General features: G+C 28.6%; 3 protein-coding genes and 1 long non-coding RNA gene across 4 annotated transcripts; 1 reads left to right on the forward strand and 3 right to left on the reverse strand.

The window, feature by feature from the left end:
• Positions 1–542: 542 nt before the first annotated feature.
• LOC114127716 (flightin) lies at positions 543–2618 on the reverse strand. Its single transcript, XM_027992040.2, has 4 exons — positions 2454–2618; positions 2159–2343; positions 1387–1730; positions 543–897 (listed from the first exon to the last, which is right to left on the reverse strand). The coding sequence occupies exons 2-4, from the start codon at positions 2321–2323 to the stop codon at positions 807–809; spliced, it is 600 nt and encodes a 199-aa protein (XP_027847841.2). The 5' UTR covers positions 2324–2343; positions 2454–2618; the 3' UTR covers positions 543–806.
• A 4626-nt stretch (positions 2619–7244) lies between these two features.
• On the reverse strand, positions 7245–8576 carry LOC126550794 (uncharacterized). Its single transcript, XR_007604816.1, has 4 exons — positions 8461–8576; positions 7619–8399; positions 7365–7479; positions 7245–7303 (listed from the first exon to the last, which is right to left on the reverse strand). It is a non-coding gene; the product is annotated as an uncharacterized LOC126550794 (long non-coding RNA).
• LOC114127685 (citron Rho-interacting kinase-like) lies at positions 8417–17235 on the forward strand. The gene is made up of 26 exons (XM_027992001.2): positions 8417–8802; positions 8934–9109; positions 9193–9374; positions 9460–9673; positions 9873–10065; positions 10195–10409; positions 10470–10844; positions 10901–11010; positions 11077–11359; positions 11443–11685; positions 11881–11991; positions 12073–12333; positions 12399–12560; positions 12670–12864; positions 12928–13122; positions 13206–13418; positions 13488–13693; positions 13768–14004; positions 14890–15319; positions 15391–15544; positions 15624–15849; positions 15937–16085; positions 16143–16319; positions 16380–16538; positions 16624–16762; positions 16857–17235. Exons 1-26 carry the CDS (start codon positions 8613–8615, stop codon positions 16966–16968), a joined length of 5307 nt encoding a protein of 1768 aa, XP_027847802.2. The 5' UTR covers positions 8417–8612; the 3' UTR covers positions 16969–17235.
• A 131-nt stretch (positions 17236–17366) lies between these two features.
• LOC114127682 (ATP-dependent RNA helicase DDX42) lies at positions 17367–22688 on the reverse strand. The gene is made up of 14 exons (XM_027991998.2): positions 22309–22688; positions 22084–22228; positions 21882–21982; positions 21697–21799; positions 20851–21148; positions 20631–20770; positions 20339–20567; positions 20003–20271; positions 19782–19932; positions 19157–19249; positions 18959–19092; positions 18788–18895; positions 18595–18717; positions 17367–18507 (listed from the first exon to the last, which is right to left on the reverse strand). Exons 1-14 carry the CDS (start codon positions 22509–22511, stop codon positions 18391–18393), a joined length of 2214 nt encoding a protein of 737 aa, XP_027847799.1. The 5' UTR covers positions 22512–22688; the 3' UTR covers positions 17367–18390.
• Positions 22689–22720: the final 32 nt, after the last annotated feature.

The following is a 22720-nucleotide window of genomic DNA, read 5'->3' on the forward strand; positions in this document are numbered from 1 at the left end:
GGGACTAGAATACGGACTAGTAACATCTAAGACAAAACGTGTAGTTTAAAATAAGTGTCTTGTTGGTTTTAGTTTCGTGAATAATAAAATATAATAATTTTTGTCCAATCTAATTCCATTTCCATCAATGCTGAATTTTCATACGTAAATCATGTATATTAAAATAATTGGAAGTTAAAAACGTATACATTAGATTTGAGGACTTTTTAATTTATTTGTATATAAATTATAAATTGTACAAAAAAATAAATTTATGAGATAAAATCTATTATAACTATTAATTTACCAAAATATTAAATAGGTTTATTTATATATTTCACATAAAACATTGACACAACACGTCGATATGATGTTAGAATTGATTTTATAATATATATTTATAAATCAATATTCAATGGTGTTAGGCATCACATATTTACTCACCCATAATCGGCATAATCGACCAAAACCAATTTCAAATTCACGTGGGATTTGCACTCATTTTAAATTAATAATTTTATAGATTGGGTGTATAAAAATAAGTAATATATAAAATGACAATATCAAATTATTTTAAAATCTTTATTATACAACATGATATTAATGATTGACATGAGGTTGTAGACTTCATTGATCGTAGTGGTAAGTCATTTAGGTACCTATTGTGTGTAATATGCATAATATATTTAAAAAACAAAAATACAAATAATGTAGAAATTCAGTTTTATTGGTTGTCGGTTGATGGTTCTATAATACATATAATATGTATATTGTACAGCAGAATTTGTTGTAAATCTAATTTGTCTGCAGCATTCAAAATAATAAATTTAGTTATTTTGAGCATGCAATCTGTCTTTAATGGTTGGCCGTGGTACACTCAACATGTTAGGATTACGTCCTAATGTTGACAGCGTAACCCTGAAATTTTAAAATAAACTTAATCAATTTTATCTCAATAATATTGACAGATTTTAAGTATAAACAAAAATATATAATCGTTAAGAGTATTTGATTTTGAAAAGGCACAATAACGGATAGAATATGTTGTGTTATTAAAAATCCTTAATTTCGTAAAATCGTCTATGAGTAGGTGTCCAGAAATAGTTACCTGATTCAATAACTGATTAAGTATATATTATTATTATGGATAAATCAACGACCTATAATTCTATGAACCTGGATGGACATACATCGGGTGTAGTATATCTGACCTACATTTTTGAGGACTGATAAATTAATAAAATTACAATTATTTTTGTGTGTATATGTTATAGACCATACACCGTAGCCTGTGGGGGGGGGGTACCTTCGGTAAAAGTAGAAATCACTGTTCACACAGTACGCTGCGGTATAAAATTACTCTTACGTTTTTTTAAAAATGCAATATCACCGCTAACGCGTACTTACCAAGGTGTACCGATGAGCTGGTCGTAGTACTGTCTGTAGTAGTAATGCTTGTCGTGATCAGCCCGGCAGACTGACGGTATCACCATGTAGTCGTTGAGCTTGGACTTGACCAGCGGGAAGTCGGACGACGACAGACGGCGACCGTCTTTGGTGCACGTCCTGAGCACGCGTTCCTCCCACGTCTGCGGAACGGGCACCGGGTCGTACAATCCCCTCTGTCGCCTGTCCATGTACCTTATGTAGTCGTCGTAGTAATTGCTCTGATAGTCGTACAATATTTGGTATTGAAGCCTGGTCGGTCGGGCCCAATGTCTGAAAATCTTGCGCCTGTCTTTCTCCTCGATCTACACGTCGCATACAAAACCGACATCTCGATCAATATACCGATATTAAAGCGCAAAGTTTTTAGATAATATATGCACGATTAAGGTACTACTGACTGTAGTACATGAATAGTATATATTATGAGTATATAAGAGACCTATAAGAAGCGTTCTATATATTTTATCATAATACAGACATTATTCGTATAGGCAATATTACACTCCGCGACTACCGAGTACGGCGCTTATTCGTTATTGGTATAATAATAAATTAATTAAATTGTTTGAAAAACTAGTAATCAAATAAATGAAATAACGGTATCAAACGTTGACGTAATTTCAAAAAAAATTATTATTGTTAATACGCTAGAAAATTGTTATACTTGACTATTGTAATTACCCGATTTTTCAATTCACGCGAAAACAACTACTCTTATTAAATTACTCACAGCTAGTTTATAAGTTTTCCTCCATTCGGCTGGTGGTTTAGGTGCTTCGACTTTTGCGGCCGGCGCAGCATCCTCTTCGACGACTTCATCGTCTGCACCGACATTAGTAGATTCTTCGGCGACGTCGTCATCAAGCATCCAGGCAGGTGCGTCGGGATCGGCCATGTTAAATGTGGGTAATTTGACTATAAAAGAAAATAACAATCTTAAGTCTTAATAAAGACTATAAAATGGAATAAAAAATAAAATAAAGACTACGGTTTGAAATGAAATATAAGTATATATAAACGCACACCTTAAACTGAATTCCAATCCAATAAAGTACCGACTGAAAGCTTAAATGAATCGATCACCCCTTTCGACCATACAACTTATAATTCGCTTGTGGCCATGAGTATGGCTCATGCCCAATATTTCAGGGATCGCAAAATGTGCCATTAAATTCCTATATGAAGCGCCCCCAAATACATCCGGGAGTATGGTAACTGTGTGTAAATTGTGTACATATATTTCGTCTCTTTGATCGCAATATTTGGAACCATTGAGAATTCAGATTAGATGTGTGTCTTTCTTGGCGTCGATACACTATAGATATCTCATTGTGTCCTAATTGTCATTGTCAATGGTGAACAATGCCAATATTTTGTGATGAAGAAACCTGTAACGGTTTTTGTTTCATTGAAATTGTTTTTGTTTTTTCTTTTAATTTTAAATCATAAAATTTATTGGTTGAGAAATTTTTGTGGATCACCTTGTGTACGTGTGTTATGTATAGCACCGAGTATTGTATGTCATATTATGTCATGATGTAAATAGATCTCTCGAGTGTGGAGTGTATATATTATATGAAATGCAAATATTATGTGTTCAGTTCGATTTATAAAAATTAAAAAATTATATAAGTATGATGAAAAATTAATATTCATAGTTTTGGGTACCTCGTGGAATGTCTAAGTATACTTAGAATAAACTCAACAAGGGAAATTCGTAAAATATGTAATATAATTCATTATTTAAACACTCATAAATAAATAATTATATTTTATTAATACATAATTTCCTTTACATTTGGCCAAACAAAATGTTCTTGACCCCTTTATTCATTCATTGCCATTCTGACAAAAAAAAAGTTGGCCCCGGTGGTCATCTTACATAAAATTATTTTAAAAATAAGCTGTTTGAAAACAATAAATTTGAAAATATTTAACTAAAGTTTTTGACTTATTAAATACAATTTTGCATTTTATTTATCTTTCTTTAACATACATTAATGGCTAATAATACAGAATGTTTATAAATTAAAATTCACTTTTGACAGTTTTTGTTTTGAATTGCAAATACAATATTATTATTTATGATAAATATATTTAAAATTACTTATATTATAATTTTAATTTAATCTTTTATAAATAATTAAGTCAAAATTATTGATTTAATTAAAGAAAATTGAAGATTTTATAGAGAATTATAGATTGAATTGTAGAATCTGGGAGTTATAAGATTTAAGAAACTGGCGGCCGGTGGGAATTGCGTCCCGTAAAAAAAAAAGTATACATAAATATTTCTTACCACTAAATTGGATAGGTAGTAGAAAAATTTTCGTATTTAAGTGTACTCCTTGGTAAAAATTAAGGGTCAAAACATCAAGAGTTCCTGAGCTTTGAATCAAAGCCTTTGATATTATTTTTGATATAATACATTTAGTGACAAATACGACAAATACGTCGTAATTTATGATAATGAATGCATTTTTTTCCGATTCCTGGTTGATAAGTATAATAATAAGCAAGTGTTCGTTTATCATAATCACGATTTAAAAAAAAAACTAGGCGTTAACTATCGGTTAAGCTTTGTATTATATTTATGTATATATTAAAAATCTCTGATTAAAATGCACAAATTACATCTCTGATCTTTTGGGATACAATTGATGAATACTTTTTTTTTACAGGACATAATTTATTATAATATGTTCCCAGATAGGTTCCTCAATCGTCGTCGATTTAAACTGAGAAAAAAAAGGTTTAGTTGTTGCAGACAAATCTGCTGCAGACTTGCCACTTGCAGTATATTGCATAAAATTTTAATACAAAATTTATGTATTTTGTATTAAAATGTTATGTCAAACTTATATAGATAAGTTCGTATATGGTATATTTTAATATTATAATTCATATTAAAACATTCTTTAAAATATATTCTTTGATTTTTCTTTATTCAACGATGAACGCATAATATAATTTATTAATTTTGATTCAATTTTCTTACATAAATAAAATAACCTAAGCAGTTCACAATTTTAGTTCATTGGTGGACAATAACTATATATAAATATTTGGTTAATATTTAATGGTATAACAGTTAAGTTGTCATGTCCAAAAATGTCGAGGACTTATCAATTATTATTATATGCGTATATTTTTGATGAGTGCGTTTGACAAATTGTAATAAATGCTGATTCCTCAGTACCTACTAGACTTAAGCACCTTAAATATCAAATTAATCATTAAAATGCAAAGAAAAGAGAAATTATATGTACAAAAAAAAAAAAATATATTAAAATAAGCATAAAAACAATTTCAAAAATTTTATATCCCATTATAAAAATTAAAAAAAACTAAAATTTTCCTCCATTATTTTCAATATACTTTCTATATAGTTACAGCTGGTACTCGTTACTCGTATATTATTATTATTATAAAAACTAGTGCAGTTATAGGTTATACCTATGCTCAGTAATTTTTTTTTAAAAATCGACTGATAAATGATTACACGAGATTATGTGGATTACACAGTGATGATCAAAAATAAATTAATTGGTCATCAAACTATCTTTTTTTAGGAACCAATTATATTTTGTTTTTTCTCGTTATGTAGAGTTATTATTAGAACGTTGGAATATATTTATTATCCATTGGTCATTGCCAGCCACGACCTGAGTATCTGACGAGTGATGACTGTCGTCTAGCGCAACATATAATAAAAACAAAGACGAGTTGATAATCACCACAGATCCACAGAATAAAACATTGTTATTACTATAGAAGTTCAGAGTACAAGATAATAATTACAGTATCACATGTAAAAAAGTGAAATTACATCGTAAGTCGTAACTGTAAATAAACATCTAAGACAAAAATGTATACATAAAAAAAAATAGAGATTTTTTTCAATGACTATTATACCTGAGTTTATCTCAAAAACAAGTAAATATAGCCATTTAGCCAATTCTTTTTTAATATTATAAACTACGATATACATCTAGTGACTAACACAGTAACACGTTATAAATTTCTTATCCATAGTTTCAAGAAATTGTTAATTCATCATTAGTACATAGTAATAAAACTAATAAATACCTAAAATATGTAAAACTTCTAAATATAATATGTATGCATTAATTTATTATAATGAAATCAGGATGGTATAGACATCCAGCCCTAGGTCCAAGACACCAGACGAGCAATGATAATTGATCTCTAAACAACAAAAAGTAAAAAGCTATTATCCACATTCCACACGGGTTGACTCCAAAATAAATTATATTATTATTAATTTTATAAATCGAAATATTTTATATTTCCTAAATTTGTATGATTATAATTATTAAGTGAATATTGTATAACGGAAATCAACGTTTCGTTTTTATCCGATCCGTGCAGGCTACAGCGGTAGTGCTATTTTTATTTTTTATCATTATCGTAGAATGGACCGATTTCGATAGAGTAGGTACGCAGTATACGCCGAGGCCGAGCGCCACTAATCGCCGATGGAATTCATTTAAATATTTGATTAACATTTATCACTTGCCACTGTACCGTCTCTTTAGTAGCTATCCGCTTGATGCACTACTGGACAGTAAATATTTTAAATAACACTTTTTCATAAAATCCTTTTCGTTTTTCAATGATTAGGTATAAAATCATTAATGAATATAGAGACTTGAGTAATAAAGTTTAAAGAAGTTGATAATTTTTATGTAATATTGCAAACAAACATTTAAAATTGTCATTAATAACTATAATAAGTGAAAAAAATCTTTTGTTATCAACGTAGTACGTACAGTTAATAACAAAGAAATTTTTTTTTAGAACTTATACATATATTGTAATTTAGAAAAATAACAATTTCAAATATGTATCTGATTCCTACAAAACATAGTGATAATTATCACCTCTCCAACAAGCACTTATTTCATCAATTATAACGTTACGTATTTTACTACCTATTCTTAAAGATTTCATTAGTATTTGAAATATGTGCACACTATTTTTATGGCATCCCTTGAAAATCAAACAATTTATTACGTGCTTCTCATTGTCTTATCAAATGTACATATTATAATTAATAATTAATAATTTTATAGATCAGTGGTTCTTAAACTCAGGTCTACTGCCCCTTGGGGAGCGTGATACTCATGATGGGGGACGGGGGTCCGCTGCAGCCTTAACATAATACGTCAAAACGTGGCAGGTCGGCAGGAGTGCATTATTATAGTTATTTCAATGTTGTTGGATTATTATTTTTTTTCATTATTGATTTCGATGTTAAAAACCTTGTTTCAAATACAACATTATCCATCGCATAAGTAAATAAAAAATTAAATTTTAACAATAAAAAAAAATCATTATTTATATTTATTTTTATTTATTCTTCAAGAAGATAATGGGCCCCACTGAACATGTTCGTGTGGGGTCCCACGAGTTTATACAATATTACATTTTTTATCAAAAATTAAGTGTAATAAAATTAATTAAAAATTAAGTGTATGTTTTGGACTTTTGGTATGTCTATTTATGTAATTTGTAGTATAAATTAATTATTATAATTTTGATTATACCCAATAAGATAAAATGAGATGTTTTCGTTTTGTAAAAAAAAAGGTATTAAAAAAAAATTGGTAAGGGCTCCACGATTTTTAAAAATCTTTAATTCAAGAACCCCTGACATAGACTATTAATAATTCAATAAAATTATTTAATTATTAATTAAAAAAAAACTTGTATGTATATTAGTGTCATATTTTGAATTGGTTTTTATCCGTTTATTCGTTTATATAATATAAATAATATGTAATAGTTGTACTTACTAATTAAAAATAAATTCAGTATGACAGTATTTGACTGTTTTATTTTTAAATAATACCTAAGGGTTTTAAGTTACTCATTATTTAAATAAATTATTATAAGGTATCAAGTTATATTACCTAGGTCTACATCGATTATCTTAGTCACTTTATTCAAAATGTTTTTATTTATTTATATGTACCTTGTGTTTTTTTTTATTTCGTATATTTATTTTATCATCAAATTCTCTTCAAGCTAAAAAAAAACAATTATTCAAATTATAAACAATCGATGTTTTATGAAAAAGATAAAAGAAATATTATTCTTTTGTAATCAACGCTATTGTGGTATTACTATATATTATAAACAAATGCTATAACTAATAATAAACTACCATTGGCCCGGCCACGATATGAAAACCAGTTTTGATCCGTGAAAGTGTGAAAACTGATAAGATATTCAATATTCAATGAAAATTTTTCATTATTCATGTGTCCGCTGCGCCGTCCAGTGTCCACTGTCCACTGTCTAGTCGGCAGTCGGCACTCGGGTGTTCGACATTGTCGACACTCGTACTCACTACTCAGGGTTGTGGTAAGAAACTTAAAACAGTTTGAACGTTGTCCTCGTATACTGCTGTTATGCTAACGCTAGTCACTAAGCAGAATAGGCAATATAAGCATTGTTGAGCAGCACACGACAGCTGTAAATTTATAATTTTTCTTACCTACCAAAAATAACTTGAGTAGTTCTACTAGACAACTGCGTTTCGGTATTTTTTTCTATTTTAAATAGTTCTTTTTTTTTAAATTCAAATTCAAATATAAACGGTTTGAAAATCAAAAACGCAGTTGTCTAGTAGAATTTTTTAAATTTATTTTGATGAAAAAAAAAATCACGTTTTTACAACTACCATAATCCATTGAACATCAAAAGATTGTCTGAAGCTCTGAAGATTTTTTATTAAATACTTAATAATGTAAATAGTAAAGACGTATAGTGTAGTCAGAGAATCAGAAAAGTCTCATGATTGAATCTATATAATATTAAGTTCAATTCTTTATTTCTGTGACCGACGACCGTTGTTGCCAGTTAACCGGTAGACAGCGTTGCGGTCGTGTGTGTTTAAAGTTTACTGTTTGCTCCATGAGCCGCCCAACGGTTTTTACGACCAGCTGCAAAATTGAAAATATATCGTTATTAGAGTTTACTGATTTCAGACATTTCAGTTATTACCGTAATACCGTGTTCGAATAAGTTTGTTCTCGACGTTCTCGTTTTTTACCGTTTACCAGTTTTTTCCGAGTGACTGATTATCGCCGACACTTTGACAGTTTGAACACCGTCTGGCGTCTATATTACTCTATGAGTTGGACGATCATTTCGCGATGGAACCGGCAGCCGAATCAATATCGGTGCGATCTATGCGCATTAACGAAGTACTCAGTGGTCCGGCAATTATGGCCACAACAGCTCTAAACAAGGAACTGCTATTCGACGCCATCATATTGTTGTTTGACGAATGCAACAATGAATTTATGAAGAGTGATCCACTGATCACAAATTTTGTGAACAAATGTAAGTATCATCCCACTGGTCTAAAGTATATTAGAGAGGGCACTATGTATCTACTTCATCGTTAATTCGGGCAATTATACTTATGTTGTGTGTATGTGCAACTGTTTATTGACATTATTTTACGTTTATAGTTAAAATGGCCATACCCGAGTTGAAATCTCTCAGAGTCAATCGTTTGGATTTTGAATCTAAACAAGTGATCGGTAAAGGACATTTCGGAGATGTAGAATTAGTAGTGGAAAAACATACCAAAGATATTTTTGCTATGAAAGTGTTGAAAAAGGATAATTTGCTTAATCACAGAGATGTAATTAAAATAACTATTATTTAGTGTATAGTGATTTACCTAACTTATATTATTTTAAAACATTTAATTATTCATTATTTCAGATTGCTTTTTATGAGTATGAAAGAGATATTATGGCATCATCGAGCTCTCCTTTTTTAACACAATTGCATTATGCTTTTCAAGACTTTCAAAATCTTTACCTTGTTATGGACTATCATCCTGGAGGAGATTTTGCAAATTTAATTGATAAATTTAATGGTACACTACCAGAAGAAACAGCCAAGTAATTATCAAATTGAATTAAGTATTTTATAATCTCATTTATAATTATGTATGTGTTTTATTCAGTGAATATTATTTTTTTACAGATTTTATATTGCTGAACTCTTATTAGCTGTTAAACATCTGCATACAATGGGCTTTGCTCATCGTGACATTAAACCTGAAAATATGATGTTAGATCGTGTTGGACATTTGAAATTAGTTGATTTTGGTTCTTCAGCAAAACTTAACCGTGATGGAAAAATATGTGTCCGTATGCCTGTTGGTACTTCAGAGTATTTAGCACCCGAAGTCTTAATAGTAAATATTTATTATATAACAATCATAACTAATAAGTAAAAAGTATTCCTGCTTAAATTAAATTTATAATATTGAACAAAATGAATTAATTTTTTTTAAATAGATACTGTGAAATTAAAATGATTATAAAAAAATTAATTTTTGAAAAGAATTTGAAAATTCTCATTTAAAATATTTATACATATTGTTCAATTTGCAGTTTATGCAGTCAAATTCTAAATCAATGGAAGGTTATGGACCCCAGTGTGATCTATGGTCTGTTGGCATTGTTGCATATGAGATGGTAACTGGAGATACTCCATTCAATTCTGAACAACAAGCAGTTATCTATTCAAATATTTTAAATTTTGACAATATTTTGAAGTATCCTAATAATTTAAAAGTATCATCATGTAAGTACCTACATCAATGTACTTTAAATAAAAATAAATGATTATTTTTCTCACTGAAGTCAATTAATCTGATAAATAATAGCACAGATTTATTTTTGTTTAAACATTTAATTTATTTACAATTTTCAGCTTATAGACAGATGATTGAGTCTTTGGTATGTCATGTAGACAAAAGATTTACTGTTGATATGATGTTAGATTTGGATATTTTTTCCAAAATAAATTTCAATAGCTTACATGACCAGGTACCCCCTTACATTCCATCACTTTCGTCTGATAATGATGTTTCTAATTTTCCAATACACGAACGTGTTCGTCCAGCATTGAATATAAATGATTTCAAAGTAAGTTGATGATAGTTTTAAATTCAAACAGTCTTATAATATTAATTTTCTGTTGTGTAGAAACAAAAACACTTCTCTGGCAGAGATCTTCCATTTATTGGTTTCACATACAGTATGCAAGTATCAAAACGAAATCAATCATATTTTATGACCAATAATCCAGAATTAGAAACATCCATTAAAATAAAGCGTAAAGAATTAGAAGATGCTCAAGTTTTAATTCAAGCATATGAAGAAAAGTTAGCAGAATATGATTCATTATTTGTTGACAATGAACAGAAGATTAAAAAAATGGAAGAAGAAAATGTTTTATTACATGTAGATGTAACTTCATTAAGTAGTGAATTAGGCAGATTAACTAAAATCAGTGAAACTAGTGATACTAGTCGTGAAGATATGAATATTACACAAAAAAAGCAAGCAGAAATGGTTAAAGTAAGTGGTTGGTTTGTACATTTTTGTATATTTATTTTGATTTACAATACTTTCAGAATGAAATTGATAAATGGGAAATTAAAACAATTAATGAGTTATATAATATAGAGGAACTAAAAGTACAAAATGAAGATCTACAAGCCCAGAACAGTGAATTACAATCACAGTATGGTTTTAATTTTAAACGTCAATTAATACAATGTAAATATTTTATCAATAATATATTTTTCAGACTATTTAAACACCAAGATGATATCAAGATATATCAAAGCAACGAAGAACAACTAAATAAAAAAATTATCAAGCTTAAATCAAAATTAAAGCACATGGTACGTCGATCAAAACAGTTGACCGAAGAAAATAGCATTGATAATCATGTTTCTGCATTGATATCTGAAATGAAAATTAAAGAAGATGCATTTGAAGTTGAAAAAAATAAATTAAATGCTGATAATCAATGTCTCAAAAAAAAAATTGTTGTTATGGAAAAAGACTTGGAAAGTTTAAATGTCAAAGTAAGTATTGTTAAAGTCTAGTTACCCTAAGCATTATTTTTGACTACCAATAATTTTGCTTTAATGTATTTTTATATTGTTAGATATCTCAATATGCAGAAAAAGAGCTTGCTGTATTATCTGAGCATAAAAATATTTGTAATAAAATGACTTCTGATTTCGAATCAAAATTGAATTGTTTAACTCAAGAAAAAGATAATGAAATTGAAAAGTTACATTTACAAATAGCTCAGCTGCAACAACAAAACTGTTGTATAAACAGTGAATCTTTACTTTCTTTTGAAAAACACGAGACTGCAATCTCTGCAAAAGAAAATGAAAAAGAGGTAAATATTTTGTATTTTTATGTTCTTAAATTATTATAAAATACTAATTAGACGTGGTTTCAAATTTCTCAAATAATTTTTCTTAGACAAATTTGGATATTTATAAATATTGGGCTAGTATTTTGATTAAGATGTATATCATTAATTAATAATTTTTTACTTCTAAAAGTTTTAAAATTAATTTATTTCTTCCAGTTAGAAACAGAGTTGCGAAATCGAGAACAAGAAATTCGTGATTTAAAACTAGACTTGAGAATACTGCAAAGAAAATATAAAACAATGGAAGATAATATTAGTAGTCTCAGAGTAAGATTAACTTTCAATATTTGTCTAGTATTTTATAAATTTTTCCGTGTAAAAAAATACTAATAACAAGCTAAATTTTAGGAATATCACAAAGATGCACGAAATAATTTCAAGCAAGAAATTGCTAAATTACAAGAAGAAAATAAATTGCAAATTAAAAATAAAGAAGATGAACTTAAGTCTTTGCAAGATAACATTACAAATCTCAATCAAAATATAGAAACATTACAACTGAAATATGACAAGGAAGTAGGTGAACGCCAAAGGCTAAGTAACGAGTTGACTAAGATAAATAATGAATCTAAACTCCAAATCAGTGAAAAATCTGCTCTTGAAAGACAAGTAAGTTAAATAATCCTAAGTTCTTAATATTACTTTCTAGTTTCTAAATTAATTTTGAATTTCAGATTCTTGAGTATAAAACTAAATTTAATAAAAGTGAAACTAATATTAAGACATTACAAGAACTAGTTACTGTTCAAGATGAACAACTTGAAGGCTTCGAAGAAACTATTTTAACCTTTAAAAACAAAGAAAAACAGTTTTTGGAAGACATTAAATCCAAACAGGTGTTTATGTGGTTTTTTTTGGAATTGCTATCATTACTATAATTATATAACATATTATATTCTAAGTAATAATATAAACTTATTAAAATTGTGGTGTATTTGTCTATAGAATGAAATAGATAAAATAAGAAATGAAGTGCGTGAAGCAAAAAAAATGTATAATGAAGAAAAATCATTGAGAATTTTAGCTGAAAGTAGAGGAAAGACTTTTGAAAGTGTACAAGATAATGTTAAAGCAGAATTGAAATTATTAACAGATAGAGTCCATGATAAGAATGTAGAAATTGATGCAATGAAAAAACAGGTATTTATTTTAGTATTTAATTATTTGGTAGTGTATAATTCAGTTCTATGATTTTTTTTATAGTTGGATGAAGTTAACTCCGATTTAAGAGATAAAAGTACGATGTTTTATACATTACAAATTGAATCCGAAAAGGTCATTAAGGAGCTGAATAGAATGAAGGCGGAAATATCTGAAACTATAAGTCAAAAACAGTTATTGAAAGAAGCCAATGTTCGGTTAACTGCTCAGTTAGAAGCTATGGTTGAAGATTCAAATGTATGTTTAAGATCAAATTAATTTATGGTTGTTCTATGTCATCTCACTTATTTCAATTAACTTATTATATTCTCATGTATTAGGTTATGCAAAACGTTATTTCAAAATATAAGAATGGTTTGATGGAACAAAAAGTTTACTATGAGGAACGTTTAATAAAGGCAGATGCTACTATTCTCCAACAAACAAAGCTTATTGATTTCTTACAAACTAAGTTTGATGAAATGACCAAAAAAAAGAGGACATTGGGTGATATGTTGTTCAGCGGTAAAAATAAAGAAAATATTGATCAAAAAGTAAAATATTTTATTTTATATCTTTCTTTTCAATAATTAGTTTACTAAATATATTATTAATTAATGTAGGAAATTGAATTTCTATTGAATTCTGAGCGGAGTAAATCTAAAGATCTAGCAAATAAACTTTATCAAACTCAAGCTGAATTGAATATGGTGAGAACACAAGGTCCATTGACACCTTTAGTGCCCACTCGTCTTAATTTTGAAGCTAATTCACCTGCCTATAGAAAACTAACTACTAAAACAGTATCTCAATCTCAGACATTTCACAAGCAAGTTACTCATTCAAAAATGCTTAAAAACGCTTCATGGTAATAATATTTATTATTTTATTAAATAAATTTAGATTTGAAGTGAAAATATGCAAGCGTGATGGATTACAATGTTCACACTGCAAAACTGAAATTGTAAGTAGGCAACAAATAAGTCAATGTCAAGAGTGTAGGGTGTCTACACATGTAACATGCTCACACGAGTTATTACCTGATTGCACTCCTATAAAAAAAGAAGAAGAAACAACTAAACCTATTCTAAGTGATAATAAGAAGAAAACTGAGATTGAATCATGGGTTACTATTTGGGAGTAAGTGCTTATATGTTTTTAATGTTTCAAAATTAATTATTTTACAATACTGAAGCTCATATAATTCTTTTAAATAATAAATTTAATATTTATGTAAATTATTTCATTACTAAATGCTTTTTTGATAAATCAATACTGTTACTTATCTAATTAAATAATATAATAATTAACTATATTTAATACACTAGTAAGGAAGGTATGACAACACTAACTCAAGACAATTACTAACACAGATGTTAAAATCATATTGCTAATCGACCTAATTGTATTGTTTAATAAAATAATTAAACCTAAATTTACTAAGGGGGAATAGATAGATTAGCTTGATCATCAAAAAGGGGACATGTCTTATGGAATATCAAATACTATTGTAAATTGAATATGAGCACAGCACTGTAACTATTTATAAAGGGATCTATCAAAAGAGTTTAGAAAGCAGATTGACTTATACTGTTTTCAGAAGTTAGTCGTATAACCACTTACTATTTTAATAGCAGCATATATTATATTTTGTCTACTGAAAATTTCATTATTTGTTGGCTTTGTACCATAATGATCAGTTGCCTGTTATGTAAATATTTAATATTTTACAATTTATACATTTATTTTCACTTTTAAGCATGTTAGTAAAATTATAATCTACTTTTATTTTTTAATTAAACTTTTAAAGTTATGTCATTAATAAATATGAGGTCGAAAAATTAATGATAGATATGTATACTACATTTTTCAATGTTACCACAATTTGTTAAATTATTAAATCATATTTATTGTATAAAGCTAGCCATTAAAATTCTGTATATAAATGACTAATTTAGATGTACATTTTCCTCAGGAATATATTTATAGCTTATCTGATTAACATCATTTTTTTCTTATTTTTAGTAACACTAAACAGATTTGGGATCGAAAATATGCAAAATTCGAACAAGGGATCCTACAAATTCTCAATGACAAATATGATTCTCAACCATTCTATACTCTACCTTTGATGATGTCATCAAATATTGTTAAAATTGTTGATGTAGCGGAATCAAATGATTCAACATTTGACCGAAATTCTAATGAAGATTACGATCAGATGTTAAAAATAGAAGTTTACAACTTGAACACTGGGTGGATGACTTTATTTTTGTACATTATTGTGTCTAGCGTGACTGAAAAACAGAATTGGTTGAGTATAATTAAAGAGTTCTTAGATAATAGTGAATGTGTTGCTCAATCACAACAAAATCATGACTATAAAGATAATATATACACTTTTCACAAAGAGAAATTACTTAATGTTAACTGCATTCATCAAATATCACAAAGTGTAAGTCTCAAGTGTTATACTTTTATGCATTATATTATGAGTTTTTAACCTGTTATCTTTGGAAACTGCAGGTATTCTTATTAGGTGCTGTTGAAGGATTATTTTCAGTGCATATAAAATCTGAGAATGAGCAAATTAAACATGATCTCGTCCCAATAGTTGGACCAAAATTAGTCAATGACTTTGTCTTCTTGCCCAAACTTCAATTAGTTTTAATGATTGCTGGTGAGTGCTTAAATAAAAATTTTATTTTATGTATTTTCATTTGTTGGATGTGTTTATATTATATTTTACTATATTTCAGGAACCACTAAAGAACTATTAAAGTGTAATATGAGAACTGTTGTTCTAAATTCTGAATTAAGTCAAATGTCAAAGCCAGTTATTGATGTAGTTCGTATTGTAGACGAAATACGCAATAATCAACCATCTAAGAATAATACCACTATGTCTGAATTGAAAGAAATTAACTGTATTGCAGTTTCGCGCTGTAATGAATTGGTGGTTATAGGATCTGAACATAGTGTTACGTAAGTATTAAAATTATTTGTATCATAACGTTAATGTTTTAACATGTAATGTTATCATTAATAATGTAATATTTGTATTTCCTACAGTGTTTTAAAATGGCAAGATACACAGTTTGTTGTAACTAAAATATTGAAAACCAATGTTCCAACTAATTGCATTTGCTTTATGCCCAGTGGAATTATATTTACTACCAATAGCTTTTACAAAATTGATATCGACAATTTCAGTTGCAAAAGTAAGTAATTTTTAAGCACCATCATTATTTTGAATAATAAATATTTTTGTTTTTTAGGATTTTTTACCGATTCACTTGCCAAGTCACACGATTATCGACCCATGTTTGTGTGTGAATTGACGAAAAACAAGGAATATCTTTTATGTTACAATGTGTATGGAGTGTTTGTCGACTCAGATGGCAAAAAAACCCGTGGTGGTGAAATGAAGTGGCCATATAGTCCAAATAGTTTTGGTGTGTATAAATTTAGTATTGATCGTTTGGTTAATTTTAAATAATTTGTTTTGTTTTTAGCTTTCAAAAAACCATTTTTAATAATTGTATCTGAATCTGAAATTTGTGTCATAAAAATTACCCAGTCTTGTTGTGTGGATGAAGATACATGGAGTATTACATCAACTAAACAACCAAAAGACAAAGCAGTTTTGACTATAAACCGTCCAAAACTATTAAGTAAATAAAATACTATAGTTTTTGTTATATCTGAATCTTAGAAAATATATTTCAATTTTATTGGTTAAATTCTTTTTATTTTTAGGAGGTAGTGATATTTGTTTGACAAACACAAATGATTTTCAAGGTACATGTAGTATCTTTCAGTTGGATCCATCTAAAATTATTAAAAACTCATTAACTTCAAATGATACCATAGACACATTAGGCACGCAAGATACATGGTAAGTGTTATTGAAAGCAGCATGTTTTAATTTTTAAATGTATATACTTGATTTAATACTTCAAACATAAATTTAATAAAAATTATAATTGCAGCGATGAATCAGAATTTAGTTTTACTTCTTCCATGTTGGAAAATTTAGATGAACCAGAAGAAAATCAAAAAAAAGTATGCTTTAATCCTAACATACAATTTAACAATAATTAAAAATTTGTTTTTATTATTATTTATTTAGATAACTGTTTTAAAATCTAAATTTATTTTTGTATTATTTATTTTACTATTTTTTAAGTATTTTTTGTTTTATTTTATTAACAAAACTAATAAAGTTTTGTTTCAAAAGTATTTTTCACAATAAGATAGTGAATCATTTGTTTTTTTTTTTTTTATTTATAAAACTCGTATTTTAAGTCAATCACGTTTTTGTAATAAACAAATTAATGAAAATTAATTAAATTAATTCTTCTAAAAAAATGTTGCAGTTCTTTATTTATTGATGTAATTAATAATTACTTAACGAATCCTAATGATGTATCAAATCAAACAAATAACCAAATTGTTTGAACTAACAACATTAACAATTTTTGAAATAACTTGAAGTCTAGTTAACAGTCAACACTAGAAATTATTATTTTTATATCCATTAAAATAGTTTAAATATTATAATATACTATGTTAATAAAAATAAATATTATGAATACTTACAATCAAATATATTTATTACACATGGCATAAAACAGAATTAATACTAAATTATTTCATATGAATTTCGAGAGTTATTATGAGATAATAATAATTTAGGGTTAAAATACAAATCAAAAACAATACAATACAAAAATATTTAAATTTGTACAAAAGTAAAATCAATTACAAACTGAACCCTTATTAGCAAAACGTTTTATTTTTGTTATTAGTTTATGTAATTTCAAATTCAGTACTTTAGTACGGCCAACATAAAGTGAGCTACGACTTTTGTTACTGTTCTTGGTTAGGGACTACTCTATTTGTTTGTCACATAAAATAATTAATCATATATTACAGAGAAAAAAATTAAATTTTAATGAATATTATGCTGGTATTTAAAATGCGTGCAAGATAATTCTGATTTGGTGCATTTACTGAGAAACATAAAACCTATGAATGCTTGAATGCGGTTGGTAAGTTAATCACAATCACTTTTTATTGACTGTACTATGATTGATTAATGTTACTTAATGACTAATTTACAATCAGATGGAATTTGAACTATTAATAACTACTCCCTTCTAAAAGATATAAAAATAATTACATTTTATACACAAGTTGAGAATGGTATTAATTGGTTGTATAACTAACGTTTTACTAAGCGTTAGTTATTTTTTTACATACTATAGTTAGATTTTTAGGATAATAGTGAATTCACAAAAACTGTTTATTAAACATGATCCAACACGACGATTTGTAAAAGTTAGTGTACAAACAATAATATCACTAACAATTTTTTTTTGGAAAAATAAAATTAAACTGTTTTAAAAACTTGTAACAAATTTTTATTTATAAGACAATTACTTAAGTTATTATTAAGTCTTAGCATTTAAATAGATTTTAGATCAAACGAAATTAAGAGTTTTTGGCTTACAAATAAACTTTTCAATTGTCCCACCGGTTTTTTTTGGCTTTTCGTTCTTTTAATGGACCTGTGTGCACTTTTACCGTTGAACTTGATCCTACTGTTTGTTCCCAAGTGTGATCTTCACTAGCTTTAAACTATGATTACCATAATAAAATTTAGTACATGAATAACACTTATTTTTGACAAATTATGTATAGGTATTAAAGAAATTTACTACTCACTTGGTTTTGATATTGCATTTTAAACGCTTCTTTCAGGGCCAACAGTCGTCCTGCCCCAGGACCCCCTTTAGGTGGTGGCGGTGCTGCAGTTGCAGGTTTTGGACACTGATACGAACTTGCTGCCTACAATTTATAATTTTTTGTGTAAAAATATTATTGACATATAAAACTTATGAAATAGAACATTACTAACGGAAAAATTATTGGAGCCCGATGGTTCCCGATATCCTAGTCCAGCACCTCCGGCATTCACTGATTTGCCCTTTCCTCCTTTGAAACGACTTTTTCTGAACCATGAGCTCTAGAATAATATAATATGATTAAATAATGGTTTCAATAAAGTTCAATTAAGAAGCTTCTTTACCTGCAGGGCAAGATCCATAAGTGGTTTGGGAACTTCCTGTCCCACACCTTCAAGACTTCGTACCAAATGACCGGCAAATTCATGATCTTTTGGTGTGACTAGAGTAAATGCTGTACCTTTTTCTCCAGCTCGACCTAAAATTAACAATTTATATAAAATATTTAAATCTGCAAAACAAACAAATGATGAATTTCTTACCAGTTCTTCCAATACGATGGGTATGTGTGTCAATATCTCTAGCTATGTCATAATTCACAACTGTTCTGATATGAGCTATATCTAGACCTCTAGCTATAAAAATATAAAATATATATATTAGTTATGAAAGATATTTGGATATTTTAATTAGTCATCTGAGAAACTAATTCACAATAATGGAAACATGTTTTATTGCAGATATATAATTGCAAGTTCTTTACTTCCAGTATTATACAGTACATTTACACATTTTTACAGAATCCAGACTTTTCAACTGAAAATTGTGAAAATTGAAAGAATAAAGAGAAACTCTATTAATCCAATATTATAATCTGACCAGCGAGAAAACTAGTCTGGTTTTGCGTATTCCCACCACTAAACCTGTCTAAACGCTGCCACTAAGAGAATGAAGGAATTTATGACGGTAAGTAGGTAGAGTGGGAGACGTTTGGCATGAAATCGTGGAGCTAGTTTACATTTAGATATACCAAAGGGGAGTAGCGTTCTCTTGCTGGCTAGAATAAACATGTTATTTTCATTTTTGAAAGTTGGGGTTTTAGTTTCACAAATGACTGATTCGTATATTTTATATGTATAGGCAATTATTATAAAAATATGATCTCACCAGCAACATCAGTAGCTACCATAATATTAACCTCTTGTTTTTTGAATTTTGTAATTACTTTGTTCCTTTCAGCTTGGTCCATGTCACCGTGTAACAGTAATACTTCATACTCCTTAACAGTCAGTGTACTGGCCAGTTGTTCTGCGTCCAACTATAAATTATTAAAATATACATATGTTTTTTCTTTTTTATATCTTTTATCATGTCTTAATTTAACAGACTTTTTTAGTAACGAATATAAGAATTGATCCATTTGACGTAAATTGAACTATATTATTTAACAGCCATTGGCACTTGTCACTCTGCGGCATCACCAACATAATTTGAGTTACATCAGTGTTTGCTTCACCAACATCCCCTTGGACAATTCTTATAGGATCAGTAAGAATATCGCGTGCCAACTTTTCTATTTTCTTTTTAAATGTTGCAGAAAACAGCAATGTTTGCCTATCTGGTCTCACGTGGTCACAAATAGAACGCACTTGGGGTTCTGAAACCAAATTTGTTAGTAAGTAAATGTGACATTATTATTTAATAAAAATCATATTCATATTTACCGAAACCCATATTAAACATTCTATCGGCTTCATCTAGTACAAGGAACGTCACTCTAGTTAAGTTGGTTGCAGACATCTTAACTAAATCGATAACTCTCCCAGGAGTACCTACTATGATTTCAGCACCTCCTTCAAGTGCCTTGGATTGTTCCCACTTTGAACCTCCACCATAACAACATACTACTCTCAGGTTATAGATTTTTCCAAATTTTTTTGCTTCTGCATAGATCTAGACAATGAAATATATTTAGAAATTATTTTTAGCAATTTATTTTTAATTATTGATTTATACTTGTTGAGACAATTCTCTGGTAGGCGCCAATATCAAACCAACTGGCCCATCACCTTCTTTCAGTTCTGGCTGATCCATTATGTGTATCAACATTGGCCATATAAACGCTAATGTTTTACCACTACCAGTTTTGGCAATACCTATGCAAAATCATAGATAGTAAGTTTTAAAAATGTTATATTAATTTTATAAAAAAGTATTTTTGAAATATTCTATTTACCAATGATGTCACGTCCGGCAAGTGCAGCAGGAACTGCTTGACTTTGAATTGGTGTGGGTTGTGTGTAATCAGACTTGCGAATAATTTTCATTAGTGTGTCATCAAAATTAAAATGAGCAAATGACGTGACAGGATAAGGTAAATCAGCACCATTTACTCTTAGACCAAGAGTCTTACGTAATTGAATAACTTTATCCACAGTTAAAGATGATATTTCACTGTGTGGAGAGTAAAAGTTCTTTTCAAAGCTTTGGTATTTGATTAATGAATGATCAATGGGAGGTAATGGGTCTATTTCCTTTGGGAGAAAAAAAATAGAAGAATATTAAAATATTAAATACATAAAAAATATTTAAATAATTTTAAAACTAGTTAACAAAGAAATGCTATAAATTAAAATTACTAGACGCATTAAATTATAACAAAATTTTTTAAACCAACTGGGGTCACACTGAATGTAAAATTTAAGTTTGATGAATGGTTTTAATTTTATTTTAAATACAAGAGTTAAAAATTAAAATTGAATTAATTAGATTTTTTCAATAATTAAGACAAGATAAGAAGTCATAGTTAAGCAACAAGAAAAATAATATAGGCACAATTTGGTGGAGTGTTTAGCACTTCCAAATTGTTTTATGTTAATTTTGATTTTAATTAAAACAGGCAATCATAACCATGATGTAACATCATCAAAAAAATTGATGGACTTCAGCAACATTCAGTTTTTTCATTGAAATTGCTCCCCTGTACATTAGGTAGTAAATCAAGTAAGCGTGTTTAGTAAAGTAATTTGTTTTTACTTATAATTGTGTTGAATAAATTAGAATCACACATTATGGTACAAACTTTTTTCTTTGGTGGTGCTATAGGATTACCATCTTCGTCATAATCAATTTCGATGTCAGAAGTTTCATCAACGAGACCTGCTGTTGGATTTTCTTCCATATATCTAATAGTGTATGAAAAAAAGTGATAATTCCAGAAATGCTAGATATATTACAGTAAAATAAAAGGTACCTAATTTTACACACCTGTAGTATGATTCTTCTACATCCTCTTCTTCAATATCTTGTCTAATACCTTTTTCATCTTCTCTTTTTTCTTTTTTGTCAGAAGTTTTTGCTTTTTTTACCTAAAAATTAATTATTTTTAGTTCTTAATTCTTACTAGGGAATCAGATAGAATATTTACGTAATTCTACACACATAAGTGTAAAAAATTTACATAACATACTTCTTTTTCTAATCCTTGCATGAAAGCATCTAATGGATCTTCAGATGAATCAGAATCGCAGTCAGATTTTTTATTAGATGGACTATCGGGAGCAGGAATGTACTCAAGTGTAGGTTGTTGATGTTCATCTTCGTCTTCAAAATACCTTAAACACCACCAAAGTTCACAGTCAAGCTAAATGGTACAACTACAACTAATAGGAGTGAATGGGTGCACACCACTTACTCTTCTTCGGTTTTAGCTCGTTTCTTTGGCACACCCCAAGTCGAAGCGATCGCTGAATGATTTATGGCGTTCAAAGTGGAGTAGCCCTGCTTACTGAGTCCACTGTTTGACGGTGGAGGTATGGCTACTGACCGGGACGACGACGTCCGTCCGCCGGAGTTGAACGAAAACGATATTTTATCGTTCATCTTGTTGTTGTGCATGGTGTCGGCCGGCGGATTCACCAGATTACCATAACGAGCAGAACGAGATTCGGTAAAAAATATTTATTATTAAAAGGACGATAATTTTTAATTTAATTATTTACCCGAGTAGTATGAATATACAATCTATAACTAAATATTTAATTTACATAAAACATAAACAGTATTAACACTTAACAGTAAACGCATACCGCCGGGACGAATCGCGC

The sequence above is a fragment of the Aphis gossypii genome, chromosome 3, assembly GCF_020184175.1.
Source record: "Aphis gossypii isolate Hap1 chromosome 3, ASM2018417v2, whole genome shotgun sequence".
Classification (NCBI taxonomy): Eukaryota; Metazoa; Arthropoda; class Insecta; order Hemiptera; family Aphididae; genus Aphis; species Aphis gossypii.